Raw genomic sequence first — 27,241 nt, forward strand, 5'->3', positions numbered from 1 at the left:
AGTTCTGCAGAAAAGGACCTAGGGGGTTGTCACGGAGTCCCTGGGTGATGCTCTGGAACCGCTCCCCATGAAGCCAGTCAGGACTCTGGGGAAGTCTCCTTTCTGTGAGCAGCCTGTCTTCAGGACACAAAGCTCACACAGCTTCCACCTTCCTGGGTCTGACCTCGGAGCATTCAGCATCCTCTGCCCCTCCGTGCGCTTCCCACAGCGAGTCCGCTCAGGCGGGGCTCCTGGGGAAGCCAGAAGGTCCTGCACCCCAACTTCGCAGTCAGACGTGACTCTCAGCCAGCCAGTAAAACAGAGGTTTATTAGACGACAGGAACATGGTCTAAAATAGAGCTTGCAGGTGCAGAGAACAGGACCCCTCAGCTGGGTCCATTTTGGGGGTCAGTGAGCCAGACAACCACGTCTGCACTTCACTCCATGTCTCAGCCAGCCCCAAACAAACTCCCTCCAGCCCCTCCTCCTCTGGGCTTTCCCCTTTCCCGGGCCAGGAGGTCACCTGATTCCTTTGTTCTCCAACCCTTTAGCTCTCACCTCGCAGGGGGGAAGGGCCCAGGCCATCAGTTGCCAGGAAACAGGGTGTCAGCCATTCTCTGTGTCCAGTCCTCTGCACACACGTGCCCTCTAGGGCTCTGCAATGATCATACACCCTTACCCCACCACCTAAATACTTAAGAACTGCATAGGGGAAACTGAGGCACCCCCACACTATTCACAGGAAACATTAAGAACAGTCCCACTTCGTCACAGGGTTACAGAGGACGAGAAGCTGGATATGAGTCAACACTGTGCCCTTGTTGCCAAGAAGGCTAATGGCATTTTGGGCTGTGTAAGTAGGAGCATTGCCAGCAGATTGAGGGACGTGATCATTCCCCTCTATTCGGCGTTGGTGAGGCCTAATCTGGAGTACAGTTTTGGGCCCCAAACATACAAGAAGGATGTGGAAAAATTGGAAAGAGTCCAGTGGAGGGCAACAAAAATGATTAGAGGGCTGGAGCACATGACTTATGAGGAGAGGCTGAGGGAACTGGGCTTATTTAATTTGCAGAAGAGAAGAGTGAGGGGGGATTTGATAGCAGCCTTCAACTATCTGAAGAGGGGGTCCAAAGAGGATGGAGCTAGACTGTTCTCAGTGACAGAACAAGGAGCAATGGTCTCAAGTTTCAGTGGGGGAGGTTAGGGTTAGGTTGGATATTAGGAAAAACTATTTCACTAGGAGGGTGGTGAAGCACTGGAATGGGTTACCTACGGAGGTGGTGGAATCTCCATCCTTAGAGGTTTTTAAGGCCCCGCTTGACAAAGCCCTGGCTGGGACGATTTAGTTGGGGATTGGTCCTGCTTTGAGCAGGGGGTTGGACTAGATGACCTCCTGAGGTCTCTTCCAACTCTAATCTTCTGTGATTCTATAATTTGTTTTACTGCTGGTTTAATTCCCTGATTTTATTTCTGTATTTCAGTTGTCTGAGACCGTAGTACACTTATGGTTACACTTAATTTTTTACTGACAGGCAGTTTCCGCTGCTGTTGTGTATATATATAGAGAGAGATTTATTTTTAACTTAGCACACCAATTTATTATTACCTTCTATTTTTGTGCCCAGGTTACATTTTTACTAATACATTTGGAAGCAGTTAATGCCATATAGAAATCCCTATCTTTTCCCCCCACCAGCTAACTCTCAAATACCACCTTTTTTCAATCAACATTTATCTGTCTAGGTTATTGTAACACTTCCTGAACTTTCAGTCACTTTTCACAGTTGAGCTCACTGTTAGGGTAGGTTTGTAGGGCCAACGATCATGACGAAAGCCTTATGAAAGGAGCATGTCAGGCAAAAGGACTTGGTTTATCTGTTCTAGTTCTGAACAATGCATCAATCCAGGAAGGGACTGATTTTGCTGCTGGTGGGAGCTTTATTTGATGCACTGACAAGTGTGTCAGCCCTAGTGACTTATGGTCTATCTGCCATCTTATTTGCTTCTCTTGCATCTAGAGGAGCACAAAGGATCACAGTGTAGCTGACCCCACTTAGATTGTCAAGAACCAGATCCAGATGAGAGGACGTCAGGGCACTTGACATATTCCATCCATAGACACCACACTGCTCAGATATAAAGGGGCCTGAGCACCAGTTCATTCATTTTCATCACTGAATCATTAAACAGATGTTAGACCGTGATTCAGAAAGTACCCTTATTACTGCAGAAGGTTATTTTCTAACCAGCATCAGGCTTTAAAAAGTTACAGATAAGGAGTCTCCTGAATACTGGCCCATGCCCATGAATACAATGGATGACTTACAAATTGCAAAAATGGGAAGCTGACTCACCCTGCCCCAGTAATATCTGAATTTAAAGGGTTCATTTAAAGAAACATCATTAAAGTTATTTCCATCTTCTGAATCACCATCCTTCTGTGCTCAGCTGATCTTCCACAACTGTAGGAAAAACAGCTTCTGCTTGAAAACTGAGCTGATATGAAGTCACAAAGAAAATAAGCATCCATGCTACGCCATTTTTAGACTCAGCTTTCACAAAAGAGCTGCTCTTTATTGTCAGTGCGGATCAGACCAAACCTTAGACCCCATATTAATGTTTACAGGGATCCTTGTCCAGTATCTACCCTGCATACCTGTTGTGCAGTATGCTAGCTGGCTGCTGCCTTGCTGGGTGTATGGATGTGCCTCTCACCATGAAAAGAGCTATAGAAGTATAATGTATTTACCTACCAAGATGGTGAAAAAAAGAGTCTTGGTATCTTTGGACAAAACTGCCAAATTAGTGAGTGAACTAGCACATGGAAGGGTATCCTTGCAATTGCTCTACAGTCTGGACTTTACACATAGCTTCATAGTCCTAACTGATGCATCAGCAGTCGGACTAGGGGCTATCCTCCTGCAGGACACAGAAGGCGAAGAACACCCTGTACTGTACATGAGCTGAAAGTTGTTCCTGTGGGAATGTAATTATTCGGTGATGTAAAAAGAAGGCCCTGGCCATCAAATGGGCACTAGAAGCCATCTGGTACTCTCTCTCTTGGGAACCCCTTTATCATCATGACCGACCATGCTCCCCTGGAATGGTTGCAGCAAATAAAAGAAACCAAAACCCAGCTGATATGCCGATTCCTGTCTCTCCAACCCTTTGCCTTTACAGTTCCAACATCAGCTGGGGGAATAGGACCAAACCAGCTCTGAAGATCGGGAGTTGGGATGAAGGGGGGGGAGGGGCGGCACAAGGAGGTGTGGCCTCCCTCACAGGTGGACACAGAGGGGACGCCGCCGCAAGCTGCCTGGCAGGTGGAACCAGGAGGGCCACGCCCCGCATGCTGGAAGCAGAGGGGCGGGACAGGAAGCAGAAGTATAGAAGTCTGGCCCAGAAGCTGAGTTTAGAGGGACCTGCTGAAGGAGACCGATGTTCCTTCCCTGCTGCTGGAGTGGAACACCAGGAACTGCCGCTACTCTGAGGCCCAGCCTGAGCTCCCAGAGAGCCCTGCCGCTCCCAACGCTGAGAAGCTGCTACCGCTGTCCCTGGCAGAGTATCCTGGGGAGACTGAGAATGATCCCTGGATACAGGTACACCCAAGGGGGAGAGTAGGAAGCAGCCCAAGGGAGCCAGACTACCGTTTGGATGTGGTGCCACCAGAAACACGGTCAGCATATTGCAGATGGACTCCACCGCTGACCCAGGGGCAGACCATTCTGCCACTCTTGAAGGCCGGGGCCCACTAAGAACCGCTAATTCCCCCCCTTTTTGTTTTTACTTCCTTTGGCAGACCAAACTGCCAGGAGGCATGGCCTCCCTCGGCCGCAGACCCAGAGGGATGGCCACGCCAGCTTACACTGCCGTAGCTGGGATCCCACTGGGGAGCTAGGTGGTCGCAGCCCAGCTCGGAGCCCAGGCAGCAGCCAGACTCGGGGAGCCAGAACCCAAAGGGCAGGCACAGCCCAGCTAGGAGCACGGCTCTAGCTGGAGCCCCCCCAACCTGCATCGGGGTGACAGCCTGGCTTTCTTGTCAATTTCACAGCTCCATGCTATGACAACAATGACAGCCAACAGCCGATATAAGTGTAACAGCATCTACACGGACACTGCATCACCCTAACTATTCCTGATAAGTGGCTAACATGGCTCTCAGCATCACAGTCTGGCACTCCTGCATTAGCTTGTTGTTAGGAAGTAAAAGATCCTGCATGCTGATGCTAGAGCTTTAAAAGCACAGAGAAACTACACAAAGGTGTTTTTCCAGCATCTGACGATGTCCTTTATTACAGATCCTCCCTTACACAGAATAATTTAAAACCAAAATACAGTAAAAAGCTGTGTTATCCGGCTTTGTACCAACCAGAAAGCTCTATAAACCGGCATTTCCAATCTTCATAGAAGGTCTGGCCGCGCGTGGCTCCCCGGAAGCAGCGACATGTTCCTGCTGCTCCTAGGCGGAGGAACGGCCACGAAGGGTTTGGGGTGCCAGAGGTGGCTCAAGGTGCTGGATCCAAGGGGCGCTCACTTCAGGCGGCTCCCTGCAAGCAGTTACCTGTCCCTGCTGTTCCTAGGCAAATGCACAGCTAGGCAGTTCTGTGCGTTGCCTCTGCCCCTGCAGCTCCCCTTGGCTGCGGTCCCCAGCCAATGGAAGCTGCGGAGCCAGCGCTCGGGGCAGGGGCACTTCTGCCTAGGAACAGCAGGGACAGGTTGCTGCTTGCAGGGAACTACCCAAGTAGAGCAGCCCCTGGATCTGGCACCCCAAGCCCCCTCCTGCAGCCAAACTCGCTCCCAGAGCCCAAGCCCCAACCCAATACCCAAATTCCCTCCCTCTTAGTTAACTGGAATTTTTCCACTTACCGGCACCCTTCATTCCCCCAACATGCTGGATAAAAAAGCTTTTACTGTAGAAGTTTAAACTCTGCTTTACAATAAAGTTACATGTTTGCTTTGTGCAGTCACATTCACAGCAGTTCATTTTGCTCCAGATGCTCTAGAGAGAAATCTTAACAAAAGAGGAGAAACATTTCACTGAGGACAGTTCTGCCTGGGGCAAGCACAGGTATTGGAATGGTCTAAAAGAACTAGCGAATACATGGCATTCAAATCATGGTCTTCCCCAGAGAGCCCATTAATTGTCACAGACACACTCTTTTTAATGACTGGAGCGAAGAGGAAAAGGTGCCCTGTATCTCTTTAAAAATCGTAACAGTATAGTACAAATAAATACAATAAAAGAACAGGACTTGTCTCCAGCACACAAGTTTCATTCCTGTCAACACACTGCTCCTCAAGGCCACTTGTGAGTTTGTCCCAAAAATATTTCAAATAAGATTAGGTACAGTTATCATGTGACTGAGCAATGTGGTATCCAAGGCCTATCCAGATAAACTGGAAATACCACAGACACCTCAGATAAGCGAGCAGACTCTCCCCTTTGAATTGTACATGTCAAAAACTACACCTGGCTCCTAATCAGACACACACAGCTCTGTTCATCTCTCTCTAGTGTACAACAATAATTTTATTTTGATCAGTACTGCAGGGGGTGGAGGGAGAGAAGGAAGGGTTCTAGACCAGAGGAGAGTTTTTAGGCATGAACATTCCCATCAAATACTTTACAAAGTACATCATTTAGTTAGGTTAACAAACCCAAGAGATCAAGAGAAAAACTGGATACACATTATATAGAATCCCTCCACACCCTGAAGATATCATTAATGGTCTTGTACAAAAACATTCATTGGTTTGGAAATTTCAGCAGAGGCTTTGCAAACAACTGCAGTGTGCGTACATCTCGTGATAGCCACACTTAATTTTTTTTTTTAAATAGAGGCAAAACACTACGTAAGGGGTTGCTTGAGGTCAAACAAACCAGTCCCTCCTCGGACAACTTTTCCTACCACCAGGCATGCAGAAGGAGATCTCAGCTCATCATGGGCACCTAAATCAAAGAGTTCAACAAAAATCAGATTAGGGCCATTCCCAAAGGTCTTTTACAGGTTACAAAAATGCTAATGATTCAAGTATTTATTTTGTTGACAAAGAAGTCAGACCTGCCATCTCAGACAGATGCTGCCATCTGCTGTTTGGATTGAATTCACCTCTTTGGAAAATGTGGACCTGATTCTTTTCTCACAGTAGTTCTACACTAGAGTACCTCCTCTGACTTCAATAGGGTCATGGGCGGTGGGTGAACCACAGGCTCGGGGAGGCTAGCCCCTGGCCTGGCCCACCCCTTCCGCCCGAGGCCCTGCCCCTCCGCCTCCCTTCCCCCAACCCCACCCCCACCAGCCCTCACCAACCCCAGGTTGCCCAAGCACCTCCAGGCCCAAAGCACCTGGGGGGGTGGCATGCAGCCACCCCACCCACCTCTTCCCCACAGTCCTGAAGAGCTGCATGGCACGGCCCCAGCCGGCTAGTAGCAGCAGGAAGGGGCCTCGCTGGGCTGTTTGGGGAGGCACAGCCTTCCCCAGCCGATTATACGCGCCACTCATGAAAAGGATTATTCTATACTGGTGTAAAAGAGAACCAGGTCCTGTTTTCTTAACCAATTTAAGATAGCCCTTTTTATCAACAGACATGAAAATAGAATGCATGCAGAGTTCTAAAGGAGAACACAGCACTTCAGGCCACCTGATAAAACATTTCGTTGATGTGTGTGTTTATTTAAGGAAGTACACCGGATCCTTGCTAGAACGCGCGTCTACATAGTGCGAATTCGCATATAACGTGGTCGCAGTCATGGATCCCAAATTGAATTACTTTAATTGTAATTCATTTTAACATGGTCCCCATGCATGGATCCCAAATCCCACATTCTAGCGAGGGTCCGATGTATATAGCAAACAAAAATAAAGAACACGCCTTTTTATTACTAGCTTCTTCCTATGAAGACTAGTTTTAGATCCTTTTTGGCTAGATTTGAAGAGAACTAAAATCACTTTCACTGTAGACACATTCTATGAATTCCTTTAATTCTGTGGCTATTTACGGTAGTAATTAATAGTGTTATATACATTGAAATGTCCCATATACACAAGATTGGATTATTTTGGCCAGCAACATCCTTGGTGGCATACCTACACTCTAGATGCCCTGTCCATATATGCGCCCCCAGGCTCTCAGCCATACATGGCAAAGTGGGCCCAACCATCCCTCATTTTCTTCTCCAGAAAATCCAGGTGGAGCAGGACTCCACAGAAGTGAAGAAAGGAGAGCATGCATCTTGAAGAGCCACAGTTACTGTAAAGCACGTAACAATTTTTTCTCTGAGTGACTGTCCACATGGATTCCACTTCCGGTGATCACAAAGGAGAGACCTCAGTCAGGAGGTGGGTGCTTGGAGGCCTATTTAAACAAGGATTACAGTACAGCTCTTCCAAAGCAGGCATCAGATCTTGGAGCCTGAACTAGGGAATAGTGCTGTGTAAAAGTGTAGATGGATCCCCATGCACCCGCTCTGCACATTTCTGAAATAGTTGGATTTCCTAGAGAAGCCACAGAGGTTGCTTGAGCCCTGGTGAAATGAGCTTCTACCCAGCACAGATGGATCTAATCTAGCTACCTCATAACAGGATTTAGTACAGTTAGAAATCCCTTGGATAGATATAACCTGACCTGCAATACTGTCTGCAAATGCTACAGCCTGGGGGAGCATCTCCCAGGTCTCATCCTGCCCAGGAAGTATACAAGAGCCCTGACCACATCAAGGTTACGCAGTTAGACTTCCCTGGGGGCTTGAGGAAGAAAGTCAGGAGGTGAATCAACTGATTTAAACGAAAATCGGAAACCTAGGGGGAGGTCCCATCTTTATGGAACACGGAGTAAAGTGGACAGCCACAAGGGCTGGAATTTCCCATTCTTGGAGCGGATATTGCAGCTGCTAGAAAGGTGGTTTTCATAAGTAGGTGGTATAAAGAGGAGGTTAGAACCCCCTATGGAACAGAACACCTGGCATTTCTTGTTCCAGGTGGTCTATTCTTGGACATCCCCACCTGCGAAGAACGCTTCTTCAGGATCAAGTTTTGACAGCCCATTTGCGGATGTCTGAAAATAGGCATCTGCTAGGCTATTCTGTGAACCTGCTACGTGCAGACCCACTATTGTGAATTGACAACAAATATACTAGTCCTAGATACTAACTGCTTCTTGGGAGAGAGGCGATGACCATGCTCCTCCATCTATAGACATTCAACATTGCTATTGTGCTGTCTATTACTACTTGGATCATGGATCTGCATAGCAGCCGTAGAAGTGCTGTGCATGCTAGATGTACGGCTCTAAGCTCCAGGCCATTTATGGCAGCGATGAGTTTCCTAGAGGCATCAGAGGCCTGGAGATAGAAAGGGGTCCAGATTAACTTCCCAGCTGAGCGTGGAGGAATCTGTCACAAATGTCTTGGTGGATAGAGGTGACAAGAAAAGGACATCTTGGGGGACAGGATGATGCCAGTCCGTGTGGAGTTTGTTGGGTAGATATAGACACCATTCCATGAAACACACGTGAAGGCTTACATGCTGTGTGACTTCAGTGCACTAGGCCATGTGTCCAAGAAATCTGAGGCATGCTCTTACAGACATCCCTGGGTGAGGGCTACCAGAACATGGACCCTATTTTGTGGTAGATAAACTCTTGATGGTCTCAAATCTAACTCAGCTCCTGTAAGCATACTATCCTTTCATCAGCAACACTTTGGACTTCTCAGTTGATGGTGAGTCCCAGATTGGTCCAGGGTGATCAGGGTCCGAGCCTTCCAGAATAAAAAAAGGTGAGGTGAGGAGGGTAATGGTTTGATCAAGTCTCGATGGTGTCAAAGTTGCTGTTGTGAGCTAGATGTGGAATGTTCAGCAGAGGAGGAGAGGCAGAAGGCCTCCTGCGCTGGAAACTACTTCTCCCCTGGTGGCTCTTCCATTTTCTGCAGGTATTTCTCCTCACCGTCATGTTCTCGCTGGTGCAGGTGGTGGGGCTGTACCGACTGACTGACTGGACCTACCATGTTTTGCAGTGGAAGGAAACAGAGGAAGGTATTCCAAGGCCAAGATTGTATATTGTAGGGGTAAGGAGGTGCAGGTCTTGTGAGGTGGGGTGGTTGAACGTCCCCCACACAATCCATAGTGTCTGTATTTGTAAGGGTGATTCCTGGATTCCCCAGCAGGCCAGGAAGGCTCATAAGTGAGACTGAGGTGAATGGAGACATCTCTATTATATTCAGAAGGACAGGAAAAAAATGAATAGTTCTCCTCTAAAGGAGAAACTACCCTATCTTGTATCCTTTGGTGATCTTGAACCCCAAGCCCACAACATAAGCTGGAGCACTCATCTATACCACTGTAGTGTTAATGATCAGTATTGAAGCAGAAGGACCTCTAATGGCAGAAGAGGAGGGCAAGGATGATTCTGGTTGCACAGTCCTCACAAGATGTCTTGAGAAACATCTGCACTGTAGAGATAGGTACTGGAGTCACGGGCACCAGAGTACTCAGCACCAAGTGTGTCAATATTGGTATTGAGAGAGTTTGGTCCTGGGAGAAGCGTGGATGACAGATTCAGGCAGTACAATGGGTTTGGCATCGGAGGGACCCAATTTGGGCTGTGACTGGCTTTTGGCTGAGTGGCATGAAGCAACACAATAACCTGGTGTGGTTTTTGCCTCATTGGCATCTGAGAGGGTGACCTATGCCTGTGCTCACTCTTCCTTCCTACCCCTTTCTGAAGGTTAGGTGGAAGAGGTTTTGGCTCTATCTGGTCAAAGGATTTGATCTCTTCAATGAAAAGTGAGCCCAGGAGCTTGGAGTACAGCCACAGCACACAGGAGCACTAGCTGAGAAGGCCTGGTTCAGGCTTAGTGCGCCCTTCTGTCTCAAGTTTTGAAGAGGCTCTTATTGGGCGAGGGAAAGGGCAACAGACTCAGAATCTAACAACAGCGTGCTCCTCTCAGAGGCAAAAATGGCACAAGAGTGCCTGTCACTGAGCAGAACAGCTATGTCACAAGAGGGGCAGCTTTAAAGCTCTGGGACGTTGTCTCAGACATAGTAGCTAGATCCTGTGGGGGTGAGGGGGTGTCCCTTAATCTATTAGGAAAAAAGTGTTTTTTTAAATGCCAACAGGAGTATAACAACAAGAGAAACCACCATTACTAGCCTAAGAAAGATCACAAAAGTTCACAGATGTCATAGGCAGCAAGAAGGAACCGAGGGACAGCTGGACCCTTGGATAGGGGCCCAAAAGGAGACTTAGGGCACTGCAGGACAAAAGAATCTGATTTTGCATGCTTGGGGCACATATACACCAGAAATGAAATCCACGTAGACAAATGTTCAAAGAACAACTATTTGCTTTGTTAACATCACATGGGGAAATAGAACAGTTATGACTGTCTTATGTAATAAGCTAACAAAGAGGCTTTATTTCTGACTGACATCAGAGGCAGCTATTCGCTTGCACAGCTGTAGCAGAGACGGGAACATCAAGCACCACCCACTATGCTATGTACTTTCAGTACTCCTCACTGCAAGGACAAAAGGTTACATGTATTTAATCCCATAGAAATGACAGAAGACCATCCAGTTGACTGCATCTAATTTGTTGTAAATTCAATTGACACCACCATAATCCAGTCCATGACTTCAATTTCCATCTGAATGCTGCCAACAACTTCCAGACCTACCGCTCCACTCCTAAACACCCTACAGCACTTTCCACTGACCCCTTATGCCCTTTTGTTACTTCCATTATTTCATGTGTTTATTTGTGATGTTACCTGTTTAAATAAGATTGATGTTCACTTGGCAGGGATCATATGTTATTTCTAAATCCACCTAGGATGCTAAATATATAAATACAGGAAGAAACAATGTGGCATACCCCTTCTTTATTCAATTTAATCCTGTATTTACACTTTTGCCTTTGCAGATTGTCATGTGCACAGTGCAGTTTAATATTAATCATCTTTCTAAACTTTAAAAAATGATCTTCTGTCTCTTACCAGTATATTCAGTGTTAAGGAGTGATCCCACACCCTTAACTTGTGTCTATCCACAGAGAAAAAGAGGTGAAGGTAATGGTGGAACAGATTTTGTTGGGGAGCTTTTCCCATTTATATAGGTAGCAAGGAAGAAAGTATTAAAGAGTCTGAAAAAGAAGCTGATTGGTAGGTGGTGAAAGCTGGGGATGTTGACAAAATGAAGGTCTGGCTAATATGTGACAAGTTAGAGCAGCTAGGTAGAACGGGGATAACCTATTAAAGGAATACAGACAAGCGGCTTATGTTTGAAACAGTGAACAAGGAGAAGCCACTGGTGAAAAGAGGGGAACAAATGCTTTCAGAGCAACAAACTAGGAAGATGATTTTGGCAGAATGTTGAATTGATTTGAATGGAAAAAGTTATAGCAGGCCAGGCAGAGGATACAATATAGCCATGAGAGAAGGACTTGGAAGAGAGTTTTAACGGTGTAGACAGAGAAGAAAGGCCAGATCTTCAAGGTATTATAGACAAGCATTATCTGGTTCTTGAAAGAACGTTAGACTCCACAAACCACCCCATGGGAGAGGCTTCTTATTTCAGCTGTCATCACTATATTAAAAAGAGCATCCCAATTTATCTCAAACTTTTTGACATGCAAGGAGCTCTCTGTAGAGAGTTTTAAAATGTAGTTAAATATCTCAATAGAGTGGAGAGTTATAAAGGGAAACCAAGCAGATGTGAAATGCAGCAGCAGACTTATAATTCCAACTAAAACTATTTACCCATCATTGTTGCTTCCTTCAAAAATTTGTAGCTGGTTTCAAACGTCATCTGTTGCAGAGGGGAGGAGTTGGACTGCATTCCAAAACGATTCAGCGGTTTGTAAACACCTTCAAAACACATGTAATCTGCCACAAGAGAAAGGTGCCGAGGATCTACCACAATACCTGACAATGCAGGAAAAGGGAACATGAGAACAGTCAAGAACTAACCAGCACTAAGTTAAATCCCTATAGTCTAATCAATGGAGCTGGGGGAGGGGAAGGGGAGAAAATCTCTTTATTTCCTTCACCACGACACAAGTTAAGTTACTAATGATGCAGTGGTGCTTCTCCTTTCAGTAACTGGCATCAACCATTCGCTGCAACACTATCAGACCTCCTCTTTATTGCATGAAATAATGGATTTGCAGAGGGCCTATAATGATAATTGTGCCTTAGCTACCCGAATGTATCATCATGTATGATAACAGTATGCTGGTCTTTTGGGGCAGTACATTTTTTTTTTTTTTTTTTAAAAGATAGCAATAACACACACATCATCTTTGTTCAGCCAAAGTTGGATAAGTCATTTCTGGTCCAGCCGCTACAGTACAGACCTCTGCCCCCTGCCTCCCCACATGGTTACCCCTAAATCCTGTGCAGCGGATCATCAGAGCTTTGTTATTGGGGAATTACTACACATGTGCAGGAGGTCGGAGGCTTTACCCCAGCAGGTGTACACCACATAATTACGATGGAGCTTCGGACATTTATACAGTGTGATGGTGAAGTCTGTTAACAGCCTCTACCAACATATATCCCAGGGCTCTTAAATAGCACAAAAAGCTAGGCATTAATAAAAATGGGGATATTAGTGAACAGCTACTACAGAGGCAGTTGCGGACCAGCAGTCATCCAAAACAGCCTTCCCTCTTTTCACGGGCTGTAATTCATAGTAAGACATGGGCCAGTTAGTGCTGAAAGACAAATCTATGCAGGCACTTCAGGTGGCATTAGCCATTTCACCTTAACAGTTTCAATGGACAATGCCATCATAATATTTTACATTAAAATCACTGGAGGATATTGACTCTATATATATATATAAAGAGAAAATATAGCGTCAATATCCTCCAGTGATTTTACTGAGGAATAAATGGAAACCAATCAGTTAAACAAGAGAATTATCTCAGAGAAGATGCTCACATATCATGAGGATGAATTCAATATGAGAAGTTAGATACATCAATTATAGATTCAAAGAAGAGACTGAAAATACACAAGTGAAGGAGTAGCTAATGCAAAGAGGTCACTTTCCAAACCTTTTTCCAGAGGTGAAGTTTTCCCATCTTAATGAAAATCAGATGAATCACAAGACTAACTCAGCTGATCTAACAACAATATCTTACCGTACACAGCAAACACATCTTTAATTTCCCTTTCAATCACCCTCAGGGCAGCCTCGATTCCATAGGTCTTAGCCATTGCATGAATGTCATTGGAATAAAGCCGACTTAGGTCCAAAAGCTGGAGGCAAGGAAGATAGGTGAAAGTTATTACAGCAGTTACTGTACCTCCCCCAGATAAACTGGGATAATTTTTCTCCAATTCTCCACTTGCTCGAATTACCTCAAGGAGGGCCAGTATAGTCAATTACAAAGTGATCAGATGCAGGCACAGCATTAGCCATGGAGAAAATGTACATATAGTTTTATACCCAGGTCAACATCATCATCATCATTTACATCATCAGATGTAAGGGATGGAAATTCAGCAAAGAAAAAAACATAACAATTTCAGATGAAATTCCCAACAATGAGATCTATTAGACTATGGAAATGTCTCTTACATAGTGGAGAGCACGATGCTTGGGGCATTTGAAACTCTCAGACAAAGCACTGGAGCTTACACTGCATGCAACAATCCTGAACTTGTAGGGAGATGGGGTAGGCAGCATAACAGATCTATTCATCTCCAACTACTGTGATTCACTTAGATGGGAGAGCTTCCTCAAGTAACACTTTCAGAGACAGCTGCAAGGAGAGTGGAGCCTCTCTGGTCATTATCTTGGCAATAAGATACTCTGTGGCTCTGCACAAAAGTCCATCCGAAGAGATCAAAAAGTGACTTAAGGGTTCGCTTGAGGGAGACGTGGCACTTACATTTTGAACCTGCTGGGAGGAGATTTCCAGAGGGTCAAAAAGCAGTTAGGTGCCCAGCACCCACTGAAAGTCAATGGAGGAGGTAGGTGCCCGCCTCCCAGGTTTTTCCCTAGAACATTACACAACAATTACAGACGTCTCAGGGGTTATAAACATATTACATACATCAGCATATCTGAACAGCTCTGGGAGGTTTATTCCCTCGGTGTTTAAAACAAATTCTCTCTCTCCTTTCTTATTGGTGCTTTCATTTAAGAAGCACCGCGTGATCCCTCTTGTCTCATGGACAATTGTGTTCTGCATGAGGGACGTTAGGATGGAGGAGAGGTCAAAGTACGCCTTCATCAGAGGAAGCTTCAGTGAAACCTAGAAGAAGAAGAACAATGCAGAGTTGGGCTGAGTCAGAGGGCAGGGAGGTATAGGCTCAAACACTGGGTTATTTCTTTTTAGGGGAAAAAGATTTACAAAAACACATTTATCCTAGTACTCATTTATTTACAAATGGATAGATCACAGAATCACAGAATATCAGGGTTGGAAGGGACCGCAGGAGATCATCTAGTCCAACCCCCTGCTCAAAGCAGGACCAATCCCATTTTTTGCCCCAGATCCTGATAGGTTTTCCAACAGATGGGTATTAACAGGAAACAATACACTCCAGGCCTATTCACTCTCACACAGCAGCCAAGGCCTTACTGACATGATCTCTAAACAATTTCGCTCTTGTTTCAGCCACACAGAGGATCCCTTTACCTGCTGCTCAGTCCAATTAAGCCAAATCTTCTTACAGCCGCAAAGCTGCATGCTCGCTTCACATACCCCAATTAACATGTGTCTCCTTTGCTGGCCATGCACTTGGAAGATTATGCAGGTTTCCCTGCTCTGAACACACACACAAAGCCTATTGTTGCCTTGCTTTTACACCTTTCCAGCACACCCAAATAGTCTCCCATGGTAATGTCAACCATCATCCCTCATATGGAAAGACCTAGGTGTGTATTAAATAAAAAGCCTGAGGCAGAATGAAAACTTGTTAATTGCCACTAGAAAAAACACTTCCAGTTCCTGTAATTTAAAATCTACAGCCAGGAAATACCTGCTTACATGCATGAGCTGGATAGACATAGCCGCAAGTTAACAACAGTAGTGCTGAGAAAGAGCAGCAGCATTCTACTGGAGAGATTTATTTATTCTTTGAATTATAGTAACTGTGCACTGTAGCTTTGAAGATATCAATACGCGCACGCACACACACAGATGCAGAAGTTTTCCAGTCACCACCATCTTACCTCACACCAGAGCTCACTTTCTGTATCATATGCATAGTTGACTACAGATGGATGACTGCTCATCACAGCACTAACTCTTAGCTGTGTTGAATGCTCTAGTTTGGCTCCTTTTTCTTTTTTAGTCTGAAAATTAGATTCATTCTGAACCCCTTCTTCAGCATCCTCAGCCCTTTTATCATCATTCAACATGCCTTCGTCCTCTTCTGGATTTTCGTCACCATTTTCCTCACTGTTCTCTTCCTCGCTCTCATAATCAACCTGCACAGAGATTATATGCTTAAAATCCAATCTAGACCACATATATGTGGAGAGCACTGCAGGAAGCAGTTTTGTTCACACAAACCCCTCACTGTGGAAGTGATCTTCCTGATAGACAGGTTGACATGAAGTTCACTTTTAACCCTTCAAAAGGCAGGTTTTGCCTATAAAGACAGTGGTACGTATTCATTTTAGTCTCAATTTCTTTGCAATAGTGACATAATTTCTCAGCATGATAAGTTTTACTAAGCCTTATTAACTTCAGACTGCATCTCATATACACACACATATAAATGTACACCACCATCGTGCAAAATATGGCTGTTTCCTCAAGGATTCTGGGAAGAGAGCAATGCTTCTATGAGTGACTCTAAAGGAACTCCACATATTTCAACTGGTTCACCCGTATGCTGAAATGATAGCTATCTGTCTTAAATAATAACTATACAATATAAACACACAAAGAGGGGTTTGTAGAATTCTGTAGAAGGGTTATAAATTGAAGTAATGGGATGAAATTAAGTAAGTTTAGATTGAATTACAGCAAGGACAACTTGACTACCAGATGCATCAATCCTGCATCAGCAGGGGATGGACTAGAAAATCCACCAAGTCTTTGTCATCTCTAATTTCTATTTTTTGGTCTATCAGACTAAGGAATACTGGACAGATGGTGTCCAGATTGACAAGGTGGTTTATACCTAATCTCTGATGCTAGGTGAGGTTCCAGGCCAACGATTTCACAGAATGGGCCAAATCCCCAGGGATGCTAAGTACTTTCTACTCCCACCAAAGCACAGAGCTGATCAAAAAACAGGAAAAAGTTTTCACAATTTCTTTCCCATTTTTGTTTGACATTTTGCTTTGATGGAAATTCTCTGAACCAGCTCTAACGAAGTCAATGGCAGTTGCGGTCTTCAGCACCTCTCTAGAATTGGTCCCAAAGTCATTACCTCTTCTTCCTGCTTCTCTCTTCGTTTTGTATCTGTAGCATCAGCATCCCCTTCATCTGCTTCACCATCAACGAGCCTCCCTGCTTCCTCCTCATCAGCTTCATGATCATCCTGTGCCTGGAGAACAGTTACAAGTGAGAAGCACAAGCAGATTCTGTATTTTGATTCTGGTCCCAATGTTAGACAAGAAAAAGCCTGACCACTTGGAAGCTTCCCCTGAACTAAAAGCACTCTGCTAAACCTATGGAATGCAACATTATCCTATCCTTCCACCTGAGACTGTTTTCAATGTAAGTGGACGAATATTCAGTTCATCAAGTCACACTCAGAATCCTCTTATACAGGAGCAACAATGTCCAGTTGGTGATACTTTCAGGCATTAAACAAGAGACAAGTCTGTCGAGGATACATCCACTATCACCCTGTTTAGCCAACACCCAAAGCCTTCAGATGAAACAGAGCTGGCCAGCAGGCTTTGAAAAATGCTGCTCCCTTAGGTCCTCAACCCAAGAGCGAAGTGAGGGCAGCAATCACTGGGGCTAAAGTCAGTTGGGCACTTTCATCCAGTAAATCCTAAGGGACATGGGAGTTTAGTAGACCTTAGTTTGTCAAACTATAGTAAGCTATTCATTTCCGTGCCACTCTCTGGGAATGTTATTCTGAGCAGCGTGTGTCACCAAATTGGCTTTTCAGATCCTTGTCAATAAGACTGGTTTTTATAAAAATACAGAGGTGGTATATACATAAAGGGCACCTTTAGAGAATTATTAGTGCTTCAAAAATGGAGACAGTATTTGTATAGTCCTATAAAGCACTATACGTGACAAGCATTAGCATTCTATTGATAATAGCATTTTAATGATGTGCTGAGCTCACAAAGAAAAATGTAAAGGGATTTTCTAAGAAACTAATTTTCCCCCCACCTGGTTTTCTTGGGATTCTCCACCACTGCCATCTAGATCCCTCCGAGTTGCTTTACGAGTATTGACCACGTTGAAAGACGCCAGCTTTGCACTCTTCCTTTTAATTGTTTCCAGCAAGATTTTAAAGAATCTAAAAGAAAATGCAGTGCAAAATCTCCAAGCTCAGAAGTACCATAATCATCTTCCAGGCATTGCAAGATGCATATGTTCTGTTCAGGAAGCCAGTCAATTCAGAAGCAGAGGACAAACTCGTTGATGCATTTAAAAGGACTTTTAAGGTGGGACAAATTATTTTGCTTTTCCTCCCCCACCTTTTTTTTCTTCCCAAGAATGATGATGTGTGTCTTTCAGTTACATATGAAATTACCTATCCAAAGCTTAAACAAACAATTAGCTCACCCATCAAGATCAGTGGGCTATCAAACTGAAAGAGGGGTAGGAGAGCAGTTTTCAGTGCTGCTGGTTTATTATCACATTTTTTTTTAGCAGTGAGAGCAGTCAAGACTTTTTTTTTCCAAAGATCTCAGTCTGAGCTAACACTGCCTGAGGGAAGAACAAAGAATGCTGGAATGGTGAAGCCTCCTTTGTCACACAAAACCCAAACAGTTTTCAAAACAACTGCAGCATGGTTCCTCTTGGGTTTTCTTTTACTGTATATGTAAAGTTTGGATTAAGATCTGATGGAAGGGATCAGTCTCCCCAGATAAACCATCTGCTCTCAGCCACACCACATTTGGTAATAAACACTGAAAATCAGCCTCTCCTGAAATGTTATTGATGTAAGAAAGTTCCTATTTGGTCAGAGAGTCGTGGAATCCTTTATAATTCAACAATCCTGCCTGCAATAGATACTACACAAGCGGAAGAGGGGGTTGATTATACAGATTATTCTTTAGGCGTGACAGTAGAGAACAGTTGAAAATTCGCTACCCACCCGTACAGACTAGCTATGTAATGCATGTGCAAATCTCTACCGTTTATTATTTTGAAACCTTTGCCATTCTTAATTTAAATCCCTTTGTTAACCCAGCAAACAGCTGTATAGACAGTACTGCACAGATCCCTTCATAAGTGTCCAAAATTGGAAGCCTCAAGCAGCCCTGGCGAGATCCTGCAGCCTAGAATGAATTTAGGACTATGCAGATGGAATGAGTGAAGAGTGAACAGCGGAAGGATTTGAAAGTGAACTGACCGTGTTTCCATGAAATATAAGATGTCCCTCGGCTTCAGACACTTCTCCTCCCGATAGTATTCATATGGCAGGAAATAAAATTTGATTTGGTAGAGACGGTGTTTGCTTAGCTTCCCTTCTATGCACAGAGACTCCTCAACTTCAACTTTTTGCAAGACCTGAAACAGCAGCGAGTAAAATTCTGCCTCCTCCAAGCAAGGCATTTCATCCACTCCCCAGAACTTCATCCCTTTTTATAGGAGACAAGTTGCATGTAGCAAGCTGTCAAATGCTCCCTGCATGCTGGTTTTGGGGACATGGGGAAGGAGACTACACCCTGTACTCCTGGGGGCATTCTGCACCAAAAAATTAAAAATTCTGTGCCAAAAAATCTGCATATTTTATTTGTCAAATAAATGTGGAGGCTCCAGCATGGCACTGGGGAGCACAGGCCACTGGCTGCACAGAGGGGGGAGATCACTCTACAGCTCCCCCACCCAAGGACACTGACTCTGTGGTGAGGCTGCACCCAACCCTGACACAGTGCAAGGACCGGGCCTGCCCCAGAAACACCCCAGGGCCCTGCCCCTCCATGCCAGGTGCACCAGGTGTGAGCAGGCAGGCTCAGCAACACAGGATCCAAGTGTGAAGGAGCTTAGTGTGGGGGGATCCCTGAGTGGGTTGAAAGGGTTCTATGTAGGGCAATCTGGGTGCGGGTGGCTCGGATCTGGATGCAGGGGGGTTCTGGGTGCCACAGTAATGGGACTTTGCAGGGGGTCCTTTGCAGGGGAGGGGAGAAGAGGTTGGGGGGGGGGATTCAGTGGAGGGTCCAGGTGCAGATGGTTGGGGCTCAGCGGGATGGGCATCTGCGTACGGGTGGGTTGTTGGGATGGTCCAGGTGCAGAGGGAGTGGGGCTAGGGGGGCAGAGGAGGGGGGTTTCTGGATATGAGGGGGTCTGAATGCACAGGGGTTGCGTGGATGAGGGAGAAGCTCCCCATACAGTGATCTCTTCCCCTGCAGCTGAGGAGTGATGGATGCAGAAAGCAGGGGAGAGGTGGATTGTTTGCAGAGCTTCCTGCAGTTTGGGGAGAAATCTGGGGGTGAGTCTGACCCAGCCCCAGATGCTGTACAGGGGAAGAGGAGGTCCCATTCTCCCCAGCCCAGCCAGGACTAGCAGCTGAGACCGGTGCAGGGCAGGAGCCACCAGTCTTCCCCAGTCCTGCCCCCTACCCCACAGCAATTTACCTCTCTGCCGGCTGCCTTAGGCACCCGAAACATAATGCTGGGGAGAGTCGCATGACCTCTCTTGTGGCTTCCCTTTGCTTCCCCGTCAAAGTCATTTTTCTGCGGGGAAGCAAAGAAATCTGCGGGGACATGAATTCTGTGCATGTGCAGTGGCGCAGAATTCCCCCAGGAGTAAGCCTGATTTGGCACTTTCAGCTCAAACTTAACTCGGCAGATTTGTATACACGTTGCCTTTTCTCTGACAGAACTGCTTCACCTCCTTTCCCTGTTCCCTCCAAGAAGCCAGAAGAGCTCATACACACCTCAGTGGGTCAGACTCAAGCTAGTGACTCACATTCACTTGCTCATTGAATGTGTCAGGTCCTCAAGCACATAGCAGCAGCTTGTGTTTGCTCCTGCTGTTTTCCAGTTTTAGGAAGGGACAAGATGCCACAGCAGGAGCAGGAAAAGGTAGGGTATTAGAGGAGTGTGGGAAGCAGTCAAAAAGGGGAAATACAGAATAGATTGGACTCTGAGCTCTCCATTTTCCCAAGTGCTTTCCTCCTCCCCAGCACAGCACCCCCAGGTAGCTTAGGGAAAAACCTAGAAAAATAGTTGGTTCCTCGAGTGCAGTGGTGGGCAACCTGCGGCCTATCAGGGTAATCTGCTGGCAGGCTGCGAGACAGTTTGTTTATATTGATCATCCGCAGGCACGGCCACCCGCAGCTCCCAGTGGCTGCGGTTCACCGTTCCTGGCCAATGGGAGCTGGGAGTGGCCATGCCTGCAGACGGTCAATATAAACAAACTGTCTTGTGGCCCACCCGTGGATTACCTCAACAGGCTGTGTGCAGGCCACAGGTTTCCCACCATTGCTCTAGTGCAAGTCTCTTTAGGATTACCGCATTTCCTAAAGGCTAAAGACAATGAAAATCTCCAATTCGAGAGCTTAACAAAATGAGCGGGTGGCAAGACCAAGACAGGCTGCCTCAGAGATAATGCGTGGACCTTCCCCTCAACATACTGCTATGCACCATTACCCTTTCTTTATTGTCCTTTGGTCAGTTTCTAACCTGTGACAGTGCTCTTATTCAAGTGAATTTGAATTCAAGTACTTCTTACTTTATATAGTCATACTTATCAAAGCCTCTTTCCAGCGGATCTAATTATTCAATGAATTCCTTAGGCAAGAATAGTCATAAAAGGACCTCCAAATCCCAAAATCAATTTCTAGGCCTTCCTCCCTCTCACCCTATTCAAACTTGCACCCTCTGGAAAAATCTGGGACAAGCAATGGTTTATTAAGTTGCTGACTGATAGTGTACCCACTTTTGGCTGCAAGGAGTCACAAAACATACACAAAAACATAAAGGAGAGGCTCACCTCGGCTAAGCACACTCTTGTAAACTGTTTCTTAAGCCTTTTCACCTTCTTGTGAGCTTTCTTGGTACTAAACACAGGAACGCTCATCATTGGAGTTTTAATGTTAGCACTAGCTACCATGAGGATCTCCCGCAACCTTTAATAGAAAATACTCTCATAAATTAAGCTATAAGGGCATAATACAATCAAATAAGAATATAGTTCATTTAATGAGGTAGCATGCAATACGCTCTGCAACCTCCCTCAAATCAGTGTGCATCTAAAAGCTATGGCCAGTGCAACACTTGTTCATTTCAATTTGGTATTCATTTCCCCCATCATCAAATATATACTAAATAAACAGAATATAGCTCTCAATTGGAATATCATCTGGATTCTAAGAAGCCTGAAATGATGTGAAATAAAATGACGTACTGACTAAAAATACAAAACAAAAAGGATATTCAACCGCACTTCGTCTTAGACTAGATGGCTATTAATAGGTCTGTTCCATCTCCAATTTCTGTGATTTATCTTTATTTGTTTTTCTTTCAATCTACAACATTTTTAAACACCCTTGTTTTCCATACACAGTCACCAGTGATCAGTAACCTCGACGGATTGTTCTGCTCTCAGTTCACACACGCAGTTTCCAGGAAGTATTAATGTGTACTATCTACAATCTTCAAGAGGGATAACAGACCCAGAGGGAATAAAAGTTTCTTACCTTGGAATACCCAATGTGACATTCATTTCACCTCTGCCAGCAAAATGAAAGGTGTTCAGAGTCATCTGCGTGGAAGGCTCCCCAATGCTTTGAGCCGCAAGGAGACCCACAGCCTCTCCTGGGTCACACAGGGACCTTTGCCACTTCAAATGCAACAAGCTGTTTAATCTGAAGACAGACAAGAGATGATCGCACACTGAGGCTTAACTCAACACTGTATAAAGTAGAAACCAGGTGCAGACTGCAGCATTACTCTGGTTATCAGGAGTGTTTTCTGTTTTACACCCAGGGTTGCTTTTGGAAAAGTCAGTGATAGGGATGGGTCTGCAAACACTTAGTCCTCCACAAACAGCACGCCAATTCATCTAACTGTAAGGGTATGTCTACGTGCAGCGGGGAAGTGTGATTTCCAGACTCACGCTAGCTCAGCTCGAGATAATGTACTAAAAACAGTAGGGTGGGCACTGCAGCACTGGCAGCGGCTTGGGCTAGCTACCCAAGCTCAGACCCAGGGTTCAGGCTTGAACTCTGGCAGCTAGCCTGAGCCACTGTCACAATGTCCCGGTTGCTATTTTTAGCACACTAACTTGAGCTGAGCTAGCATGAGTCTGTCTAGCCCCACTGGGGATCACCCCTCCCCCAGGCAGTGTAGGCATAATCTAAACCTGAGAGGCACAGTCTACTGATCTGAGCATAGAACTAGGAGCCTTCAAACGAGTTATAACCTCTTTGTCTTGGTTTCCCCATTTCTAAAATGTGAATACATTTACTACTACTTGCTATTCCTATCTATCTCACTGAGGTATTGTGAGAATTAGTGCGAGTTTTTATATAGTATTACTATAATACTTTACCATTGCATAAATAGAGCAGGAAATGTATAGTGCAACTGACAGAGAGTGCCTTCCAGCAACCCTTATTCACACTAGTAGTCCTCTTGAGATCAAGGATGAGTTGTACAAGTAACGGTTGATGTCAAAACACATATTTATTAATTTAGTGCTTGTGAAAGTTGTTGGATTGTCAGCCCTCTATCCACAGAGCGGATACCCTCTCTCCAGAATAGGCTTGAGGTGCATCTCTAAGGATAATAATATAACACCTAGCTCTTGTATAGCGCTTTTTATCCGATCTCAAAATGCTTTACAAAAAGGAGGTCAGTACCATTATCCACATTTTACACAGAGACAAGTATCCGTGTCTATGGGAAATTCAGTCCTTGGGAGTTCTGTTGAGCATGACCATAAAGGTACCAATTGTGGCCATGGTTTTGTGCTGGACACATTTGTCTCCTAGGAACCAGACTGAGACCCACTAACCCATTTCACAAAGGTCAAGACAGAACCACCAGATAGTAAAGACTTTATCACTACCATCCTGGATCCAAATCAGTGTTCCTTGTGCGGGGGCGGGGGGGGGGGGGGGGGGGAGAGAGGAGGAGAGAAAGAGAGAAAGGGGAGAGAGGAAAGAGGCATTGTAAATATATTAAGGTTATTACCTATCACAAGAAAGCTCTGATTTTACATAGTTGCTATTGTTCTGAGCATTCCATTCATTGATGTAATTCTCTACTTCACTTTCAAATGCTTCTGAAACAGATGCAAAATAAATATCTGGACGCCAGACGGCCAGGCTGGGGTCTGGACACTTAGAGGTCCTCTTTAGATATTTTCTCCGGCTCTTCTCATCCAGTTCATACCACATCTTCAGTAACTGAAAACAGAGGATTGCAAAATGAGCCACAGTTTACCCATGCAGCATTACATCAAGCCACAGAGAAGGGAAAAAGATCACCAGTGTGATAGTGAGATAATATCAGATGTGACATGAGATGTTTATATTCATGATCACATCTTTGATCCAAAAACACATAACCAACTTAAAGTAGATATACCTGCAATACACAATGGTCATTTCGTCCACCACTGAAATGCAGCCACTTCGGAGAGTCAATTGCCCCAATATAGTTTAACAGTATGCAATAACACTATGCACCTGTTTAGGATAAAGTGAAGAATACCTTTTCCAATTATAATTGAAGATGTTTCATAGACAGAAAGGAATGAAATATCTAGGGCACTGAAGTTAACACACCTACTTTAATCAATAGTGACATACACTCTTGAATGATCTCTGTCAGTTGCAAGTGTCATCTGAAAAATGGCACTTTTAGCAGAAAAAGGACTCCTATTATATGGGGCACTGTTCCAATACCACCTCAGAGAAAAGGGTGACACCGCCTGAAATACAAACACCACTTTCCTCAGATCATCAGCTGATGTAAACCTAGCAAATCAGTGGAGCTATTCCTGTTTACACCAGCCAAGGCTCTAGCCCAATAGGTATTAAATGGAGATTTTCCATTTAGCTTGAACCTTATCAGTGCTGACAGGACAAAAAGACGAGATTATATTGTCTCAGGCCATATTTCTGTTCTTCAGTTTAGGGGGGGGGGGGTGAAATCAACCTTTCATCTTTTGCATTGAATAAAACACAAGCCAACACTAAACAAAAGCATCTGATATATACAATGGGTCAAATTCATTTCTCATGTAACTCCCTTCTCTTCCAGGGCTCAGCTCAGGGATGAATGGGGCCCATGGTAAAAAGAAGTTTCACATTCCATGTAGCTGCATTGCCCTGAAAATTAGTGGAAATGTAATTACATCACAAAATGTGCAAATCAGATCAATGAAAATTTATAATCATTTCAGCTGAGTTACCAGCATTAGAAGCTTCAATTTTTACAGTGAGGATAATTAACCATAGAAACAATTTACCAAGTGCTGAGGTGGATTCTTGATCACTGGTAATTTTTAAATTAAGATTTAATGCTTTTCTAGGAGATGTGTTCTAGTTCAAACAGGAATTATTTTGGGGAAATTCTCTGGCTCGTGTTATACAGCAGGTTAGGCCACATGATCACAGTGGTCTCTTCCGGCTTTAGAATTTATGAAGCTTTAGGAGAACAAAGTACAACTGAGCTTCTGTGCAAAAAAGAAACCACATACAATTAATGGGGAAAATTCAGACTTGTTATAGGAAAAGAAACCCCACTGAAGTCAGTGGAGTTGCACCTGTTTACACCATTTGCCTGCACATTTGCTTTATTAATTAGAGGCTACAGAAGACAGGTTAGTGCTCTGAAGTATAAGATTTGGAACAGTTATACTGCTTGAAATACCAGGCAGAGCTGACTCAGCCTTTCATCCTTCCCAGTTAAATGGACTTTCATCTAGTTTGCTGTGCATCAGTCTGTCAGAGGAGACCTACTCATTGTGGATGTTCAAGATCTGAGGGCCTGCCCCAGAGTTCTTAGCCTCTGCCCACCATTAAGCATTTACCAGGATGGCACATTCTATCTCAAAAGATGGGTCCATTTTAGTAGCTCAGATAGCACTGTGGGATAAAAAGACACAATATACAAGTAAAGTGGCGCTGGAGCCGTTTTCCGCCCCCCACTCCAGAATCCTGTACTCAAGCTTTTCAAATCAGTTCATTTGCTCTTTGCATTACCTGTTGGGTTGCAGGGTCTCTGCCATTTATGATCTCTCCTCCTAGGGTCTGTTCCCTCACTCTCGCCATTTTTTTCTGAGAATACAGCAGAAAAGCGCCTTCTCTTGGCAAAGAAGCTTGATGCTTGGTTTGCCACTTTTTGATAGCTCTGAAGTGTTGATTTGCTTGCCGAGGATCTAACTTGGATAAAACTTCATCTATGTGTTTAGACTTCTGTATCACCTAGAAAAAGAGACCCAAAGCATGTGTCTTCTAGTTCTCCTTATGATAGTTTTTCACCCTACATTTATTATAACTGAAAATACAAAGGCAGAGTTGAAATGGACATATACTGGTCCTCAAAATCTTCAGTTCTCATAACGTGTTCTATTATTTTCCAACAAAGCTGACTTTTAAAACTATTTTTGCTTCATGTGACTATTACCACTCCATAATAATTAAGGCTGACGTGACAGTATAGAAGGGAAAATATTGGCCATGGTGATGCTGCATAATCTAGGTTGGATTCATATCAATTGCCAAGGTTCGAATAGAGGGGAGAGTACAGGTATGATCATGCCTGAGGCTCCACTGAGAATCAAGCTCAACTCAGTTATTCCTTATTCTGATAAGACACTTTTATAGTCTGAAAGAGTTGGGGAAATAAAATACTATATTAAATAAGAGAGGCACACTCAGACAATGCCATGAAAGCAATTATGCCATTGTATTCAAAACAGATCTACAAGATGCTAAGTGTGTGCACGCCTTTCCCCTCACTATGTGAGTTTAAGATCAGTGTGTTCTACCTCATAGTTATCTGCAATGAAAGGAAACTGCCTGGGTTGCAGGAACTGGGTCCTGGGGATATCTAGTCCGTCTTCACCATACAGGAACTGCACGACGCTGCCATCGCTATCCCTCACACTCAGGTCATACTGAACTACCAGCCCTTCCAAGTGCTTTATGATACACCTGCAAGAAAACAAGTGTTGTCAGAGGCTATGGAACAACTAGGTTATGACTGATTTTTAAACTGGACTATTACTCTAGTGAGTATTTTTCAAAGAAGTTTTAGGGATGATCAGGAATCCTGGAGGCTGAAATCTTGTGTAACCACAGCGCAGTTATGGCACCCCCCCCCCGTCCCTCCCATTTTCCTTGAACATGAATTGAAGGGACCACCTCAGTGAGCAAGAGGGTAGTTCACTTTATGCCCCTTTTGACCTTTGGCCTCTCTGCTAGTGGTGAGTTGAGAGATATGGGGGTTGGACTAGATGACCTTCTGGGGTCCCTTCCAACCCTGATATTCTATGATTCTATGATATGGACACGCATTCAACAGGAGTGGGATTGAGACCAACACATTCGAGATAGGCCACTGAACATGTAAGAGGGTATTTTGCATCATGTCACTTACTGCTGAAAATTCACTGCACTGGAAATGGGGGGCCTATTCTGAAGGCCTTAGGAGTTTTGTCTGAGTATGGACTACTAAAACTATTTGGCCAAGAAAACTGACACTGCATGCTAATCTATTTATTTTCATTCCCAGGACTTGCTTTTCCTGGTACAGATAAGAAGCCAGTATCAATACAAGTCAGAGAAGGTAGAGATGAAAAAGACCCATTGGATCTAAGCCCTCAGAAAGGGAATGTTTCTTTTTCTTAGCCCAAAAGCCTACATGGTGAAATCATGCTTTAGGGACCCACCATCCAGCTTCTGGTACAATTGGACTAAATGATGCACATCTATTGCCTACGTTAAAATATTTCATGAAAAAATACTTTTAAGATGTCGAAAGTTTCCAAGGAGCAACTCCTACCTTTGAAGGTATCCAGATCGGCTGGTTTTGACAGCTGTATCCACCAGACCTTCCCTGCCAGCCATGCAGTGAAAGAAGAATTCCTAAGATACAAGCACAATCTTCATGAGAAAATATAAAACAGCTTCATGTTGCCAGGG

At 44.6% G+C, this 27,241-nt stretch overlaps 1 protein-coding gene across 2 annotated transcripts in view; it reads right to left on the reverse strand.

Annotated features, from left to right (window-relative positions):
• Positions 1 to 4,241: 4,241 nt before the first annotated feature.
• The window catches only part of POLR1A (RNA polymerase I subunit A), a 56,868-nt gene continuing 33,868 nt past the window's right edge, over positions 4,242 to 27,241 (reverse strand). For both annotated transcript variants that reach the window (XM_048849180.2, XM_048849181.2), the window contains exons 21-34: positions 27,102 to 27,184; positions 26,086 to 26,251; positions 25,298 to 25,519; positions 23,280 to 23,494; positions 21,782 to 21,949; positions 21,076 to 21,211; positions 18,491 to 18,648; positions 17,299 to 17,428; positions 16,376 to 16,492; positions 15,165 to 15,422; positions 14,041 to 14,241; positions 13,123 to 13,240; positions 11,735 to 11,899; positions 4,242 to 5,929 (exon numbers count right to left, since the gene is read on the reverse strand). In XM_048849180.2, coding sequence (XP_048705137.2) covers positions 5,829 to 5,929; positions 11,735 to 11,899; positions 13,123 to 13,240; positions 14,041 to 14,241; positions 15,165 to 15,422; positions 16,376 to 16,492; positions 17,299 to 17,428; positions 18,491 to 18,648; positions 21,076 to 21,211; positions 21,782 to 21,949; positions 23,280 to 23,494; positions 25,298 to 25,519; positions 26,086 to 26,251; positions 27,102 to 27,184 — 2,238 coding nt within the window. In that variant the 3' untranslated portion in view covers positions 4,242 to 5,828. The remainder of the gene's footprint in view (positions 5,930 to 11,734; positions 11,900 to 13,122; positions 13,241 to 14,040; positions 14,242 to 15,164; positions 15,423 to 16,375; positions 16,493 to 17,298; positions 17,429 to 18,490; positions 18,649 to 21,075; positions 21,212 to 21,781; positions 21,950 to 23,279; positions 23,495 to 25,297; positions 25,520 to 26,085; positions 26,252 to 27,101; positions 27,185 to 27,241) is intronic.

This window comes from Caretta caretta, chromosome 4 (assembly GCF_965140235.1).
Source record: "Caretta caretta isolate rCarCar2 chromosome 4, rCarCar1.hap1, whole genome shotgun sequence".
Classification (NCBI taxonomy): domain Eukaryota; kingdom Metazoa; phylum Chordata; order Testudines; family Cheloniidae; genus Caretta; species Caretta caretta.